Genomic DNA, 18,709 nt, shown 5'->3' on the forward strand with positions numbered 1-18,709 from the left:
GCTTACTTTTTTTAAATTTTACTTAATAACATGAACATAAATAAGTAACATGAAAATCTACGTTCTTTGTCCGTACTTGAATTTCAAATTATAATTATAAATTTAAATTATTAATGCAATTTCTTGGCGAAAGTGAAATTAAGAACACACCGATAGTTATCTCACGCGATTAACCTCTGGTTTTTTATGCCTCGTGGTAGCTTGCCACACTTGAGGCACGGTCACACTGGCAGCGAGACGGAGAGGAGTTCGTGTGTCATCCGCGTTGCGATAATTATTTTCTTAATTCAAACGAAACTCTTTCGAAGTGGGCGTGATCTGGTGGAGACGTGGTGCCTCTCAATAAATTAGAAAAATTTACAACCGATTAAGAACAACAACAGCAGCGGAAAGTGCAGAAGGAACTCTCAATATTGCGGACGCGTTGCCATAAATTATCAGCTTTTCACGGTGGTTTTTCCAGCGGAAAAGTGCATTTTGACCAAGCGTTTCTCGGAAATCTAAAATAAATGTGTTTATAAATCCATTTCGCGGAAGTCTTAATCACAAGCCTCTAAGATGAGGCCGCCCAGCAGTCATACGAAAACGGCATTTTCTTCGCTGCGGTTTGGACTACTATGCCTCCTATTGCTGGCCAATAATGGCATTAAATCAGTGCAAGCAGGTAAATACAATGATTCCAGTTGAATAAACCAAGAATTTAGATGGGTTCTGTTCGATTTTGAAAGGAATTTGTGACATAAAACGTCTATTGTTTGTAAGCCAACTTTTTTGGGCGTGTTCCCCAAAGCTGGAGACTCGCTCTTTCTTTTTCTTTTGCCCCGTTCTTCGGTTTTTAACTCGCTCTTTTTGATCGCGAGCGGAGAGAGAAAAAAACTAAAGAGAGCGATCGAAACGTTGCTTACGAATAGCGGTGGCAAAACAAAAACGCCGATTAACAACGCCCGTTTTCTACTCGTTCTTTTTGAATTCAAATTTGGAACCTAAATATCTTTTTGGGGAGCTCCCCGGTGAAATTACTCCAAAGTTTGCCGGCTGCATCCCTGTTTTTTTTTATTTTCCGGCTTTTGCAATGCGCATGCGGCGGAACAAGCATCTGCTGATTAAAGATGCTGGCCGAAACACGTGATTCTATCATTATGCTTCCATATGTCAACAGATTTGAGCTCTTTGCGCCCACAATTTTCCACATTTCATAAAAAATAAACAATCGTAAGATAATATGCAAACATTTTTATGACTAAAAATAAACAATGCCCCGCAATTAATTTGCCACTTTCACGCCCTGAAGCGTCGAAAGCAGACAACCGACATATATCCTCAGTTTTTGGTCGATTTCCATAATTTATTTCGGTTCTTATTGCCCCGAAAATAGCATCATTCGCACTTCGAGTTTCTCGAGATCAGCGGAAATGGCCTTTCCAGGCCTCGTCATATTTGTTTCATTTAGAACATTAGCCAGAATTTTGTTGGCCATTAAGTAACTGAAAAAGTAGTTCAAACTTGCTGCTCCCAAAAGTTCCAATATACTATTTACCAACAGATTGTCATGCGTGTTTCGCTCTGTTTCCTTTCGGGCTTATCAGGTTGATTTTCTCCACTCTGTTTAGGGCTCAAAGTCAGCCTAAAGTGCTCACGAACTCCGGATGACCTCGCAAGGGTTGTTTCTCCCCACTCCCAGTTTGAAAATTCCAGTGTGTTTGCCTAGGAGCTCCTGCTGCACCCATTATAAAACATTTCTTGGGGGTTGCAACTGACAGGGCCAATTGTCTGGATTTCCGACACGACCTGCCCCCCACTTCCGCTCATTTTTGTCATGGATCCTAGGGGCCAAAAGACTCTCGTCACCAGCAATATTATGGTGCAAATATGAGACAAGAATCTGCACTTTGAGGCACAGTAGAACCTGGATAATATAATTCAAATGATTTAATCTACCCAGAAAATTTATTGGAATTTTCTTTCGTCTCCTTGTGAAATTGAAAGTTCAATTGTGCAGACACTATTTATGTGAAATTTATTCATTACAAGCGATTGGTATCAATCTATTCCTAGTTCTGAATAAAACATTTTCCCTAGAAAACTGCAAGTTAAGGATTCCCAACCGTATGGCAGATATTTACCCTTCATTCTGGACTTCTCTTGTTTACTTCTTTCTTATTGATGTGGTTTTATTTATGGCCCCATAAAAATAGGCCACTGGAACGATTATGGCCCGAGTGAAGTACTCAAAATTATTGGCCGCCATCCAAACAGATTCTTCATATCTCAATTTTAATTACGCCCGTGACAGTTTGCGTTCACATTGTACAATTGTATATGGGTCATGGAATTCGGGTATTTATAGATCGATATTATTTACTTTCAGACGCCTTTACGGACTATTTCTCCGACTATGAGTGCAACCAGCCCCTTCTGGAAAGAGCCGTCCTCACGGCAACATCATCGTTAACAGAACGAGGACCTGATAAAGCACGATTAAACGGTGAGTAATAGTTATTGATTTTATTTTTGTACAATTCTTTGTTCTTTGTGCTAGTTGAGTTGCCTTTCAGTTGTTTAATTAGCAGTTATGATTTTAAAAATGCGCCCCAAACCCTTTCAAAAACTTGTTTTTATATCAGTTGACTTTAAATATATAGAACTATTAGCTAAGTGCTGACCCTTAACCTTTTTACATTGAAAATGTTTATTTAAATTCATTTTGTAGCAAGTTTATTAGGTACAATCGGCTGTTTCCTTTGTTATATTATTTTTGAAAACTCCAAAATTCTTATCAGTTTGAATTACCCCCTAATCGAAATTTTAAACGGGAACACAGCTGAGTTTTGTAGCGCAGTATTTTTGCAGTATATTTATAAGGTGTAATCGCTTGGGTATTTTTACCCTGACCACTTGTGGCCATACTGCCATTACAATAGCAAATTTGTAAAAACATTGCAAAGCGAAAACGCCCTAGAAAGCAATGATAGTAAAGGCAATTAGATAGTTTTAAAACGCATCGAAATGAGCAAACACATTTGCACCCGCTGGGCCTTTGACCTGGGCAGCTGGAAGCCCACACTCACACAACTGAGTCAGGCGGTGGCCTCAATTCAGCCTGAGGAACGCGTTCGCCTCATGAAGTTCCACTTCATCGATGACTTTCTGTCCTCGCTAATTGGCCGGCTATTGATGCGGAAATATGTGAGCACATGCAGTGGATTGCCGCACCACCAAGTGAAGTTCGCCAGGGATGTGCGGGGAAAACCTTATTGGGTGAGGGAGGATATCGATGGGCCACCACTCAGCTTCAATGTCTCCCACCAGGGAAGCCTAGTTCTCCTGGCGGGGATTACGGGAGAAGCCAGTGATCCCGACTTTGGCATTGGCACAGATGTTATGAAGATCGAGTACAGTGGTGGCAAGTCCCTGTCGGATTTCTTTCGCCTGATGAAGAGCAAGTTTTCGGCCCAGGAATGGAGCTACATTGGAAGAGCTCAGCATGATGAGTGGGAACAAGTTAAGGCCTTCATGCGACACTGGTGCCTGAAGGAGGCCTACGTCAAGGAGTTGGGCGTTGGCATCACTGTGGATCTGGGGAAGATCAGCTTTTCCGTGGACACTACTCATCCGTTGAACTCGGAGGTCTCCCCCTTAACCGGAACCAGCCTGCGTTGCCATGATCAGCCTATGGAGAACTGGCATTTTGAGGAGCATTTACTACTGGAGGAGGACTACTGCGCAGCCATTGCATTCCGTAACTGCTTGCCACAGGTGCACGGAAGGTTTCAGTTCCTTGGAGTGGAGGAACTTCTTGTAAAGAGTCTCGAATCGGAACTGGATGATGTGATCAGCTACTGCCAAAGGGCTCTGCTTAAGCCCTACAAACGATCATGAACTGAAGCCCACAAAACTAGGCCCTAAAATAGATTTGTTATCCCTAGAATAAACATGCTTTTATATTTTTTCAATAGTTGTGCCCAATTCTGAATAATTTGTAATCCTTGTGTTGTCATGAATCCGCGCACCCCCCAAAAAACGGCTTGTTTGCCTGGCATTGGATAAACAAACTCTACGAAACGAAGCCGGAAATATGCTTAAAAGGCCATAAACCGAAATTTAGGAACCCATAATGGGACTCAGACAGGGGCCAGACATCGGTTTCGTTGAATTTATGCGCCAACAGGATAGCCCTGCGCAAGGGTAGCTCTGCATGGCTCGTTTGTTTGAATTATTTTTGGCATTCCCGAAAGTTTTATCGATGGGAACGATGGCTGGCTGATATGAGCACGTTGCCAACGAAGGACAAAGGAAACTTTAATGCGGAACCAAAATATTGGGGAATGGGCTTTGCCATAGGAAATCACTGCAGTCGGGACTTTCTCACACTATTTTGTCACACCTGCTTGCAATTTGGCGCGCTCTGCAATTAAAACAAAGGCACACGGTCGCGATTGTTTATGCCCAACCATTTAAGAGCTCTCCCATTTTGTGTTGACACCAACTGAACCCTCGGGACTGCCAAAATCCTTTTTTGCTTTCTGGAGCAGGGGTTGAACCGCGATCTGAAGGACCTCGAACTCGACCACTTGCAGCTGTCAATCGGAATCGCCCCTAAATTATGGTTTATTAATTGAAAACACCCCCCGAGGATTTAGGCAATTTTAAAATCGCTATTTTAGGCAATTATGTGTAGGGTAGACCTCCCATTTTATTTTGCCTTTAAGTACATTTTATGTTGCTCTTGTTTTGGTTTAAATTGTATTATTTTCATTTTATTGCCCATCATCCCATGACCATTTGCGAACCCCAGCTGGCACCTCGTGGTCCGCGAAAAACTCAGACTTCGACCAGCGTCTGATTATTGACCTGGGCGTGGTGCGGAACGTGACGCACATCGCCCTGCAAGGACGACCCCACAGCAATGAGTATGTCACCGAGTACACCATTAGCTATGGCATAACCGATCTAGAGTTTGCCGACTATAAAGAGCCGGGCGGCAATGTCAAGGTAAACAATCGATCTCAAATACAATTACGAATGTGTGTCTCATCGGAATTGGGATGGAATTCATTTGGTGGTGGTTTAATGCACGGAAAAAAACTAGTATTACTATTTTTTCTACGTGCAAAAACAAATGTTGGTGGCTGGGGAAACTATTCTTCTGCGAAAGCGGATTATCATTACATAAATCCATTAACACTATGCTTGCTTTTGTGCTTGGTTTTTTTAACATCCCGCATGCATCTGTTTATGTGTTCGTCTGAAAGTTCTGTAGTTCACTTCCTTCACAAAACACCCATACCCTTCTCTACACTCTGACACTGCGACTAACTAGATTGGTAAATGCACCTTGTGCAGGTAACGCTGCTTGGACACCGGTCGAGAATACCTATAACCACTTTCTAACATTCGACCTGGGGGATCCGCGCATGGTGCGCAAGATCGCCACCATGGGACGCATGCACACGGATGAGTTCGTGACGGAGTACATTGTCCAGTACTCGGATGACGGCGAGTTCTGGCGCTCATACGTGAATCCCACGAGCGAGCCGCAGGTACTGTGACTAACCCTAGATTAAGGCTTAAACTATATAACTATTTCCGGCTTAAAGGATGGCGATGGATGGATGCTTTTGGTTTTAGCTTAACACTACTAACTTTTATACTTGTGCTTGTTATTAAATATCTCTATGGTATCCATCACAGATGTTCAAGGGCAACTCCGATGGCAACTCCATTCACTACAACGTCTTCGAGGTTCCCATCATCGCCCAATGGGTGAGGATTAATCCCACCAGGTGGCACGATCGGATTTCCATGCGTGTGGAGCTCTACGGCTGCGATTACAGTAAGTTAAATAGTTATTGTATACACTATTGATTGCTTAATCCAAATACCTTGCTTGCAGTCTCTGAGAACCTGTATTTCAATGGCACCGGCTTGGTGCGCTACGATCTGAGACGGGAGCCCATTTCTTCCCTAAAGGAGTCCATTCGATTCCGCTTCAAGACGGCCTTTGCCAACGGAGTGATGATGTATTCGCGTGGCACTCAGGGCGATTACTATGCCCTGCAGCTGAAGGACAACAAGATGATTCTAAATCTGGATCTGGGATCGAAGGTGATGACCTCCTTGTCGGTGGGCAGTCTGCTGGATGACAATGTGTGGCACGATGTGGTGATCTCGAGAAACCAGCGGGACATTATCTTCTCTGTGGATCGTGTTATTGTACGGGGACGCATCCAGGGCGAATTCAGTAGGCTGAATCTTAATCGGGAGCTGTACCTCGGCGGTGTGCCCAATGTCCAGGAGGGTTTGATCGTCCAACAGAATTTCTCCGGCTGCTTAGAGAATATCTACTTTAATTCCACCAACTTTATTCGAGTCATGAAAGACAGCACCGAGCTGGGAGAGGGCTATCTGTTCACCAAGGTGAACACCATCTACGCCTGTCCTTCGCCACCAATTTATCCGGTTACCTTCACTACCCGCTCGTCGTATGTCCGTTTGGCGGGCTATGAGAACTCTCAGCGCCTGAACGTGTCCTTCTACTTCCGTACTTACGAGGAAACGGGAGTAATGCTGCACCATGACTTCTACTCCGGTGGTTACATAAAGGTCTTCTTGGAGTATGGAAAAGTTAAGATTGATTTAAAACCCAAGGGGACGGCGCGCATCATTTTGGACAACTACGACGAGCAGTTCAATGATGGCAAATGGCACTCCTTCGTCATCTCCATCGATAAGAACCGTTTGGTACTGAACATTGACCAGCGACCGATGACCACAACAAAGAGTCTGCAGATTGCAACTGGAGCACAGTATTACATAGCTGGTGGAAAGGATAAAAATGGATTCGTCGGCTGCATGCGGTTGATTTCGGTGGACGGAAACTACAAGTTACCCCAGGACTGGGTTAAGGGGCAGGAGGTTTGCTGCGGCGATGATGTTGTCGTGGATGCCTGCCAGATGATTGATCGCTGCAATCCGAATCCGTGCCAGCACAAGGGTCTTTGTCACCAGAACTCCAGGGAGTTCTTCTGCGACTGCGCGCACACTGGCTATGCAGGAGCCGTTTGTCACACTTGTGAGTTGCATTAAGGGATTTCCAAGATGGTTTGTTGACTTATTGTTTCAATTTTGTATTTAGCGAACAATCCATTATCCTGTCTGGCTCTCAAGAATGTCCAGCATGTGCAGCAGCGTGTTAACTTGAACCTAGATGTGGATGGCAGTGGTCCTTTGGAGCCTTTCCCAGTGACCTGCGAGTTTTACTGTAAGTGGCAACTTAAGCAGAAAGTTGAAGTTCGGTTTCTCAACTTTCTAGTTTTATACTTTTGAATCAGAGATACAAACTCAAACTTTTGAACCATCAATCAAATTATGTTATCTTCACCACAATGTATTACCCGCCTTTTTGTTTTACGGTTTAAATTATGTATTTATGCTACTCAAAGTGCGGAATTTTATAAATGTATGATATTGATTGATGAGACTGATATATTTTTTCAACAGCGGATGGACGTGTGATTACCACCCTCAGTCACAGCCAAGAGCACACCACAACTGTGGATGGTTTCCAGGAGCCGGGCTCCTTTGAACAGTCTATCATGTACGATGCCAATCAACTGCAAATCGAAGCTCTGCTGAATCGCTCTCATAGCTGCTGGCAGCGCCTGAGCTACTCCTGCCGGTCCTCCCGTCTCTTCAATTCACCATGTGAGTGGTCACGAGTTTCCTTAGATCAAATCAGTGTTATAATTACATTTTTCATCCAGCTGAGGCAGGAAACTTCCGTCCATTCTCTTGGTGGATCTCACGCCACAACCAACCCATGGACTATTGGGCTGGAGCTTTGCCAGGATCTCGTAAATGCGAGTGTGGAATACTGGGCAAGTGCCACGATCCCACAAAGTGGTGCAATTGCGACTCGAACAGTCTGGAATGGAAGGAGGATGGTGGTGATATCAGGGAGAAGGAGTACCTTCCTGTGCGAGCTGTGAAGTTTGGTGATACTGGAACTCCATTGGATGAGAAAATGGGTCGCTATACTCTAGGACCGCTGCGCTGCGAGGGCGACGATCTGTTCAGTAATGTGGTGACCTTCCGCATTGCCGATGCCTCTATAAACCTGCCACCCTTCGATATGGGTCACTCTGGAGATATTTATCTGGAATTCCGTACCACACAAGAGAACTCCGTGCTCTTCCATGCAACTGGTCCCACAGATTACATCAAGCTAAGTTTGAATGGCGGCAACAAGCTGCAATTCCAGTATCAAGCCGGCAGCGGTCCACTGGGAGTTAATGTGGGCACCAGCTATCACCTGAACGACAACAATTGGCACACGGTGAGTGTGGAGCGCAACAGGAAGGAGGCTCGCCTGGTGGTGGATGGATCCATCAAGGCTGAGGTTCGCGAGCCGCCAGGTCCAGTGCGTGCTCTCCACTTAACCTCGGATCTTGTGATTGGTGCCACCACTGAGTACCGCGATGGTTATGTAGGATGCATTCGTGCCCTGTTGCTGAACGGAAAGATGGTTGACCTTAAGGATTACTCGAAGCGTGGATTATACGGCATCAGCACCGGGTGTGTGGGTCGCTGCGAGTCGAGTCCTTGCCTGAATAATGGCACTTGTATTGAGCGATACGATGGCTATAGCTGCGATTGCCGTTGGAGCGCATTCAAAGGACCTATCTGCGCAGATGGTGGGTTAATGGAATAATCAGTAATTGTGTTTTATTTAAATTGCATTTACTTATTGCAGAGATTGGTGTCAACTTACGCTCCAGCTCGATTATTCGCTACGAGTTCGAGGGCTCCTTCCGCTCCACAATTGCCGAGAATATTCGCGTGGGCTTTACAACTACCATTCCCAAGGGCTTCCTGCTTGGCTTCTCTTCCAATTTAACTGGCGAATATCTGACCATACAAGTGTCGAATTCTGGTAAATGAATTTAAAGCTATTTTTTAGTATTCAACTGAATATTAACTTTTTTTCTAGGCCATTTGCGATGCGTATTTGATTTTGGCTTCGAGCGACAGGAAATCATATTCCCCAAAAAACATTTTGGCCTGGGTCAATACCACGACATGCACTTTATGCGCAAAAATGGAGGATCCACAGTGGTTTTAAAGGTCGACAACTATGAGCCAGTGGAGTATAATTTCGATATAAAGGCCTCGGCGGATGCTCAGTTCAACAATATCCAGTACATGTATATTGGCAAAAATGAGTCTATGACAGATGGTTTCGTGGGTTGTGTGTCGCGAGTTCAGTTCGATGATATTTATCCCTTGAAGCTGATGTTCCAGCAGAATCCACCCAAGAATGTCAAGTCTTTGGGCAGTAAGTATTGATAGTTAATAAGATTCGATAAGAAATATTATACAAACTCTTGTATTGCAGCCCAATTGACTGAAGATTTCTGCGGAGTCGAGCCAGTGACGCATCCGCCTATTGAAATTGAGACCAGGCCACCACCTCTAGTGGATGAGGAGAAGTTGCGCAAGGCGTATAACGAAGTGGACTCTGTGCTGCTGGCATGTAAGTGAAATCATTAAACTCCAGTTGAAACCAGCGAATTAATGAATTTATGCTTTTTAGGTCTGCTAGTAATTCTCTTCCTGCTGCTGATCCTTATGTTCTTCCTTATCGGTCGCTATCTGCACCGACACAAAGGCGACTATTTGACGCACGAGGATCAAGGTGCCGATGGCGCCGACGATCCTGATGACGCTGTCCTGCACTCAACTACTGGCCATCAAGTTAGGAAGCGAACAGAGATCTTCATCTAAACCTGTCGCAAAATATGCACACAAATCGTTTTTAAATCGCCTTAGACACGCAACAGCGACGAATCAGACTCACCAAAAACAAAAAAAAAAACAGATGAAAACATAATGAAAATCAAACGAACACGGAGAAGGCTCACAACGTATTACAGACAGAAAATATTTCAAGTTTTCCATGCACTGCCAATTGTTTTGCGCAAGTGATTGCTTAAATTTGATTTAGGATTGGCTGGCTGAATTTTTAAATGTTTTCTTTTTTTATTCTTTGGTTCTGTCTGACGGCATTTCACCTTATTTCACTATTGAAAGCGCTCAATAGTCACCGAATACCGTCCATTTTTAGTTAATTTTATGAACACTTTGTTTGCGAAATTAAGTTAAAAACTTATTTTAGGCTGCTGCCCGAGCAGCTGACCGAAAGCCGCCAATTATATGTATTTTTTATCGCGCGAGTATATAAGAACGAACATTCCATTAATATTAAAATGTTTTTTCGCTTTACGTTTAATTTAAAATGTCTTCTAATTTACACACAAAAGAACATAAAATCATTTTGTGGCTAAACAAAATTGGCTACTTTAGTTACACAGAGCATTAAAAACAAATTGTATTTTTGGAAAATACATTTTGAACGTCTTGACTTGAAATTTGCAAATATACATTAGCATGTGTATATAGATATATATATAGCAATATAAAAATATATATAATTACAAAAAAAGAGACAATGAAAAAATTAAAATTTTTATCTTTCAATAAAAGAAAACTACGAATAACTGAAGAGGTTGTGTTGAACTCACCGTTTTGGAACTCTAAGGAAACTAAGGGGTGTTCAGTCTCTTAACGTTTATTCAATATAATTTTGTATACTAAAATATATATATGTGTATAAGTATAGGCTATTCCAAATATTAATATCTGCATGTTTTTGATTTCCTTCATGTAAAGTTAATCGTAACAATATAGTATAACGCTAATTTTGATTACTACGGTTTTGGTTTTTTTATGTTATTTTGTTTTTGTTGTGGTTTCTCTACTAGATGTACTGGAATATTTTGGTTTGCCATGATGAACATGTATAATATTGTTATTATCTAACAACAGTCTAAGTCACATGTAACTTGTTAAGGTAATATAAGGTATATAACACTGGGTGGGTGGGTCTCCACTTCCACAATCCGTACTCAATATTAAGTATTCGCATCGTTGTTCCATAACTAATCTACACATGTGTGCATGTCTGTGATAACTGTTTATCGTTGTATCTATAGGGGCTAAACCCTTCTACTCGTATGATTCTTGATTGGATTTCTCTACATTTTACCTAAGTTCAACTATGGGTTAATGGTAATGCACTTAACATCGGTCAACGGTTCTAAATGGAAGATTGCAGTTTGTTGTATTAATTATGTACCATGGTTAGTTGATAAATACGCTTATCGATATGCTCGTCGTCCGCTCCACTTCGTCTCAAAAGAAAAACTATCACAAACGGTAAATGAAAATACAAAATTCTACAGGAATTCAGGATATTCCGCACTTACTGCCCGTAAGTGCCACTATTGTCCACCCACAATCCGTTCAGTATCAAAAGCAATCACCTCTTTCAATTGTGCACATTTCCACTGGCCAGCATGCGGTAGCGGTTCAGCAGCTGGACCGCTGCATCCTGCATGGGCACGACCTTTCCATGTCGCTCCTCGTAGACCTCCAGCATGATCCGCTCTCACAAAACCGTGCAGACGACAAAGAGCAGTGACACCAGGCACAGCATCATCACAATGTCCCGATGGAGTTTCCTATCTCGGTGGAAGGGACGCGTGGTGTAGCTCTCGCGACGGGTCTGCCGGAGGAGCCACACCGGAACGAAGAGCTGGAGCAGATCGGGAATCATGAACCCGATATCCCGCACTATCTGGTGGGCATAGCCCTCGCCGCGCACCACGTTCATGAAGAACTGGTCGAAGCTGCTGGCCAGGATGTGCAGCAGGGCAATGCCAACAATGCAGAAGACCTTCTTTGGCGTGACCACGTTGGTGGTGTTGGCCAAGTGCATCACTAGCACCGTGGAGAACAGCTCGGTTACCTGCAACAGTAGGTAAATTGTTAAGAAATTGGAATACTTGCTATTAAAGTGGTAAAATAGGAAGGCTAAGGAATTCTAGTTATATAAAGATGTATAAGTTACATTTCGGCTATTAACGTCATGTCCTAATGAATCAACGTGTATCTAGTATCTAAGTGAAGATACATCCTAAAATAGAAATTAATAATACAATAATACCTTTCTAAAAACAAGATAAATATATTAAAATGTAAGTTCAGATAAAGTTCTGTAACAATACTAAAAGTTTCATAATGAAACAATATTTCAAGAATCTTTCTGGTCCAAAAACATTTCCACTTATAAAATATAGGATCCAAAAATATGTAAAATATTAATTAAAATTTTGGCTAGCCGTAGGCATACTTGTATAATTTTAGCTCTTAGGCCTTTTTTTAATTTTGCTCTTTTAGGTCAGCCCACTGGGTATTTACCACGAGGATGGCGAATCGCTCATTAGCAGGACTAAACTTTTAAGTTTGAACTTTGGCTGGATGGATGGATTTGCTCTTGAAACTTATTACTCTGCCATACTTCTATTTCCCTGAATATTCTATAGCTATCTCGGGTGCAAGTGCGAAAATTGTGCGGGAAAGTGTTCGAATTGGAGCGCATATTGTGCAAGTTTGGAGCGCACTCGCGCAGGACGAACTTTGCCAATAAATTATAGATGGCCGGTAACTGGCTTAGAGCTTATGCGCTTATACATATGGCCGCACGTAGCTGCGATATTTGACATTGACTTGTAAGTTGCAATTTTAAGAATACACAGAGAAAAAGTAGAATAATATCTTTTGTACCTAGAAAACCAACACATTTCTAGGGATAATAATCATGTAATGTAATTTTAGACATAATATTAAATATTAAGATCCCCACATTATTTTTATGAGATTTTTTAAGATGCATAGTTATCCTTTCTATCAAAAAAAAGTTTTTCCTTATAACATCTATTTTCTTTAACTACGAAAAAGCATCATAAGATCATAATTTTAATAGAACTATTATCAACTAAACCGTTTTCCAGCATCTTGATATTGTTCTTTTCTTTGATTAGTTGGTCTGATATGCTAGTAATATTTATAATATTATCATTATAATTTTTTTTCTAAATTGTACAAGTTTTTTAGACAAATTATTTCCAGTGCAATAGCTGGCCACTCACCGTGAAGAAGAGCTGGTGATTCCACTGATTGTAATAGTCGTCGTTGTAGTAGTTGATGTACGCCCACCAGGCGTAGTAGTGCGAGAATATCGAGAGCAGGAAGAGCAGGAGCATCGAGTACCGCACGCGCTGCTGGAGGATCAGGGCGATTAGCCTCTTGATGCACTCGTACAGGGCAATCACGGCGAACACGGTCAGAATCCACATCTTGAAGCTGTTGGGCGTGGCATTGAAGTACATGTGCTTGTAGGCGGCCACGCCCGACTCGTAGGGTCCCTTGAAGACGGTGTCCCAGCAGGAGCAGGTGCAGAAGTGCCTGTCCACGTACCGGGCGTAGTTCTCCCAGAAGTACCACAGGATGACGATGTGGGCCGGCGGGATGAGGGCCGGAGCCAGGGATCCGCAGGCGGTGGGCAGCCAGGTGATGTCAAACATTTTAAGAAATACTGTTTCGGCTAACTGGCTAATGATATGTCCTTTGCTGGCTTCGTAATCCTTCTCCTTGCTCCTCTTAAAGTTCACTTGTCATTACTTTTTAGTCTAGGGGAAAATTTTAAATTGATGGGTCAGCCATAAATTGTTAATTATGTGGAAGTCAGAAAAATGTCAAATATTTGGTTGCTAAATTAACAAGTGCGTAGCCAAGCAAAAACAGACAGGACTTATAAATGAAATTGGTTATGAGGCATTAAATTTGATGGCACATTTACCTTTAAATAATAGTCATTTTGGTAAGTAACGCATTTAATTTTGAATACTTCCATTATCGCTGAAAACTGTGACATAAGCTTAATAGAGATTTTAAATCTAGTACTACATATTTTAAGGCGTTTACTAAATAAATGTATATAAAATAGGCATTAGTGTCTTAAATTCTTCGAATAGAACTACAAAATCCGCAAGGTGACAAGAAAATGCTTTCCACTTCCACCTTGTATAATTTATTCCTCGATTACATGCAGTTATCAAATCAAGAAAATTATTCCTATTATCTCTCATAAACCGGAAAGCAAATTGACGGGGGTTTCCCCTGAAATGGACAATGCATTGTGCCAGTAATATATTCACCATTGACACATGGATGTACATGTGATTTCGGCACTAATTAATCAAATTGTCCCAAGTCATATAATTGGAATCAACTTAAATCAAATTGTTTTCACATTTAAATTATGAAAATTGTATGTACTTATCATGCATTCTAATTGTATTTACTCAACTGAATAATTATCACTTGCGATTGTTCTTTTAAAAAACAAATGAATTTTTAGAGGAAATAATTTCGTAAAATAAAACATAAAGTAAACATTAAATGCGAGTTTTTTTCACCAAAAAGTTTACTTGAAATTGATTATCAGAGAAAAATTACCCAATCGACGAGATGTTTGTGTTTACATATACATATGTAAATATTTCAATATTTTGCTTTCGGCCAGTGTTTTATTTCTGTTTTGCATAGTTATGAAAATAAACAAAAAGGGGCGCCCGGCCAATATATTCAGCAGTGCATCGGTGAGCTTTTTAAATTATCCCAGAGAAGGCCTGCCAGTTGACGCATTGCCACGGCTTCTCGTGGACTCGCATTCAAATTTGCATGCAACTGCGGATGGGAATGGGATTCGGAATGGGCATGGGACTACAAATGCAACTGCAGCCGACTGACCGACTGAATGTCATACTCGGATACTTGTACTTGTGTGCCCAAAAATGATGCAATTATAAATTCATGTGCTGCAGGGGCGCGGCAAAAAGGGGCAAAGGGATGGGTCTACGCACGGTGAATGGCATTCCAAGCACTGCTACAGCTGCCAAAAAATCAAAAAGCAAAGCGAGCGGTCATTAGTGCGGACACGAAGAGCCAGCCCCTCAATGGCAATCTGAATGGGAACGGTACAGGGAATGGGTATGGTATATAGTATATAGTATAGGCATGAGTTTGGTGCTGGGAAAGCCAGCAACTGCAATTGAGACAACAATTTATATCACAAAGTAAGGGTAGTTCTCATAACCGATGCTTTGAATACCCTAGCACTCACCCTTGGTTACGAAAAGTTTATGGGATCACAAAGGTAAGTTCTTTTGGAGAAACGTTTTCGAAAAATTCCCAAGAATTTATTGGTTTTGTTCCTAATTTTAAGCTATACTTTTATTTCTTATATATGCTTTGTACTGTCAAAGTATTTCAACTAAAAATATTAAAAACTTTAAGAACTATTAATATCACAACAGATAAGTAATTCTCGTAACCTATGCTTTAAATACCCTAGCTCTCCTCCCTTGTATAGAAAAGTATAGAGAATGAAAAATGTAAGTTCTTTTAAAGGAACGTTCTTAAAAAAAATTATAGAATTTATTGTATTATTTCTTGATTATTATTATTATACCATTGAAACTGCTTTTATTGTCAAAATATTTTAACCAGTATAATTTTTTAAAAAATGTGTCATATTTAACGATTGCTTTAAAAGTTTTTTTATAGGAACGTCTTTAAAAAAATACCAAAAATTGAATAGATCATTTCACATATCATATGATCATATGTATAGATCAGGCTACTATTTAAACAAACCCTTTTCATGTTATATTTTTTTTATTTGTTATAAATTTAAAATACACTTCTTGCTTGGAATTTTATAGGGTCAAAGTGCAAACCCCAAACTTTAGTTAAAAATATCAAACCCCGGATAAGGGCACAAAACTAAAAGTGGTCCTCGAGTTCTGTGCGCGGCTGCTCCTCAACTTAATTAATACATCGCCCAGCGATGCGCAGCTGCCAGTGAAAAAGGCATTTCGATTTGTTTTGATTACCGCTGCGGTTTCGGCTCCCAACTTGCTTTTGTTGCCCCACATCGCCCTATAAAAACCAGCCGACCCAAACCAAATGAACAAAAAATAAAGAGGAGAAACAACGCCAAATAAAAGCAAGCGTTTACAATTGACGTCACGGTGGAAATCAGGAGCATTGTATTGAAAACTTAGCTGAGCATAAGAGTGGAATCAGTGCAGCATACAATATGAATTTTAAATTGGGAACAGAGCATTGTAAATATCGTATAAACAAGACCCGGAACTTTCCGCAGCTGGACCAGAATTTATGCGGGTCTGCTAAATGTGTCCGAAAAATGAGTAAGTGTGTGTGCGAGCAGGAAGACCCTTGATTTGTCAAAGGTAGGAACTCAAGCGGAAGATGCCAACTTTCATTTCCTATTATATCAATTTGGGTCAGGAAAGGACAAGACGCAGAGTTTAATGTATTCGGTGGGGACTAAAATCGTGCTTCCATGTGCATTAATTTGAGTAAAAGTTTTTTTTTTTTGGGAAACTGTTTGAGCATATGTTAAATATGCTTAAAAAATGATTTTATTTATAAAATATTGGAAAAGTTTCTTATGAAATCGACTCGCTCTGAATTTAATCGAATTTGGAGGGGGAATAAATTAAACTTTGAACTTATATTTTCTTAGGTTTTAATCAGTTTCAGCTTTAATATTTCCTAGCATAGGCAACTGAGAAAAGTCCTCCCACGGACTTGTGAAATGTTTTTTCAGGGAAGCCAAAATCAATTATCAATTGGAAAAGTTTTCTTGTATTATCAGAAAAACAGAAATTCATCTTTGATATTATACCGGTTGAATCCCTAGAAATGATCTGCGTGAAAGCAATCCTCGAGCGCATTAAATCAACCACTTTCTATTCTGTCTGAGCATTATCCCATATAGTTGCCCCCTTTCAAATCGCGTGCACGAATTCACATTCCTCCCAAAGGCTGTGTGTAAATGTAAACAACACCTTGGGCCATGGAAACAACAACCATTTCAACTGGAACTCGGTCTGAGTGACGGTAAAGCTGTCAACAGTCGTCGCGTCGTCACTTGAGCCGCATTGTTGTACAAGTATTTGTCGCACGGGCAACGCGTCGTATGAGTAATGTGGATGAGTTAGTGGGGGAGAAAAAGTAGAAATGCATGGTGGTGGGAGGAAAATGGGGTCGGGAAATCCTCGTCTATGAGTCGAGTGGCGTTCTTTGCATGCTCATTTGTGTCCCTTTCAATTGTCATTCGGGCTGCTGTTGATGTTTTCGTTGTTGGCTTTTGTTGGAGTACGCCAGACACTTTGTCTGCAAGGCAACTTGTGTCGGAGTCCCGAGAATAGTATGGAAATGTGTTTCCTAAACTTGAGAATAAATTTCAGTCGTACGACTCTAATGGCCGTTTTCAATAGCAGGTGATAAGCGAACTAGTGATGAGCATGCAAGGAAGTCGAATGTTGTAAACACGCAACACTCGAACCCGAAACTACTGCTCGTATCTAGGTGGATACATAAACACATGGGCACATGGGCACAGACATGAGCATTTTAATAGAGTTTACATGGAGAGAAAAATATTTCAGATCAAAAAACTGGGGAATATTTCGTCATGAAAGTCATAGAACCAGTATTGCATCAAAATACTAAAGAAAAAAGTTGTATAACACATAATAATCTTCTATTAAGAAGTTGCATGGTAAGAAGTTTTAAGATCGAAGGGTTTTTTTTAGTGTAAAATTATAAATTTAAATGGAACGAAATGTTTATTTAAAAGTTAATGAATAGAATATTTTAACCAGATTTTTTTATATCTCTTTACATTTGTTTCTGTTATTATCAATGTCATCCTAGATTTTTATATAAAATTCATAACTTACAAGATCGAAAAAAATTTAAAAATGAAAAATATGTATTTTCTAGTCCAATAACTAAATCTATTTAAATTACCTTTAAGAGAGAGCTTTTCTTGATCAATTTAAATTTGAATTTCTAATCCCTTCAATATTGTTTAATTAAAAATTCCTTTAATCGAAATTAGACCATTTTGATCAAGTTCCAATAGATGGTTTCCAAATTGTTTAATGAAAGAATAGTTGTGTTAATATATTTTTTTATGTGTTACTTTTCGCTCAGTGTAGAGAGTGCATGACTCCGGGCCGCCCTGTAAGTGTTGTGGGCGGCTGGCTTGCACTGAGATAAATCGCCAGCAATAACATGCCCTGCATGGCGTTTGTTTAGTCAATATTTATTTGGGCATCAGACACACAAACACAAGCACACATTCGGAATTAAACCGAATTAATTCGAACATTTCGAAATGCCATTGCACACAGATGAATTACTATTGCAAAACGGATGTAAAAGCACTTTCCGGTCGGTGGAAAAAGTGGAAAATCGAAATACAATTAGGCAAAGCACCAAGATGGGTACATAAAAGCGAACCGAACCTAATGCGCGGCAGTTGGAAGTTCCTTTGGGCTGGGTTCCTTGGGATGCTGGCAGCCGTTTTCCCTATTTTCCGCCGGCTTTTCCGATTTCCTTGGGCAGAAGGGCAAGCAGTGGTCCAATTTCACCGATATGTGTATGCGTTAACTGCAGCGTTTTGTTTAAATCAAACCGTTCAAGTGTTTTTCATTGCTTTTTCGGTATTTATTTTTTTTGGAAAAATAGGAAACTTTGTTGAAACAACAACCGCGGGCAGGTCGTGAAAAACGCGACTGAAATTATTGTTATGCTGCGTGTGAAATTCTGCTCTTGTCTTTGCAGCCGGCGCCGGCGTCGTTGTCTGGTGAATGTTTCCTAACAACAAAATAGGGGGAAAGCTCTCAGCTGATGAGAGATGTTTCTATGG

At 40.9% G+C, this 18,709-nt stretch overlaps 3 protein-coding genes across 4 annotated transcripts; 2 read left to right on the top strand and 1 right to left on the bottom strand.

Annotated features, from left to right (window-relative positions):
- The first annotated feature begins 213 nt into the window (after window positions 1-213).
- Nrx-IV (neurexin-4) lies at window positions 214-10,288 on the top strand. 2 transcript variants are annotated; one of them, XM_017078549.4, is made up of 12 exons: window positions 214-664; window positions 2,369-2,485; window positions 4,796-4,992; window positions 5,692-5,833; window positions 5,894-7,072; window positions 7,136-7,261; window positions 7,501-7,704; window positions 7,764-8,693; window positions 8,753-8,932; window positions 8,990-9,334; window positions 9,395-9,532; window positions 9,593-10,288. In XM_017078549.4, the coding sequence occupies exons 1-12, from the start codon at window positions 559-561 to the stop codon at window positions 9,781-9,783; spliced, it is 3,855 nt and encodes a 1,284-aa protein (XP_016934038.3). In that variant the 5' UTR covers window positions 214-558; the 3' UTR covers window positions 9,784-10,288. The 2 variants fall into 2 exon arrangements, with proteins under 2 accessions (XP_016934038.3, XP_016934039.3); XM_017078550.4 differs by lacking the exon at window positions 4,796-4,992 and adding an exon at window positions 5,344-5,540.
- Window positions 2,883-3,955, top strand: LOC108012985 (L-aminoadipate-semialdehyde dehydrogenase-phosphopantetheinyl transferase). The gene has a single exon (XM_036814497.3). The coding sequence runs from the start codon at window positions 3,007-3,009 to the stop codon at window positions 3,877-3,879; it is 873 nt and encodes a 290-aa protein (XP_036670392.3). The 5' UTR covers window positions 2,883-3,006; the 3' UTR covers window positions 3,880-3,955.
- On the bottom strand, window positions 10,029-18,618 carry LOC108012986 (uncharacterized). The gene is made up of 3 exons (XM_017078556.4): window positions 18,306-18,618; window positions 13,050-13,589; window positions 10,029-11,866 (listed from the first exon to the last, which is right to left on the bottom strand). Exons 2-3 carry the CDS (start codon window positions 13,482-13,484, stop codon window positions 11,507-11,509), a joined length of 795 nt encoding a protein of 264 aa, XP_016934045.1. The 5' UTR covers window positions 13,485-13,589; window positions 18,306-18,618; the 3' UTR covers window positions 10,029-11,506.
- Between the last annotated feature and the right edge of the window lie 91 nt (window positions 18,619-18,709).

Source organism: Drosophila suzukii, chromosome 3, assembly GCF_043229965.1.
Source record: "Drosophila suzukii chromosome 3, CBGP_Dsuzu_IsoJpt1.0, whole genome shotgun sequence".
In the NCBI taxonomy this organism is placed as follows: Eukaryota; Metazoa; Arthropoda; class Insecta; order Diptera; family Drosophilidae; genus Drosophila; species Drosophila suzukii.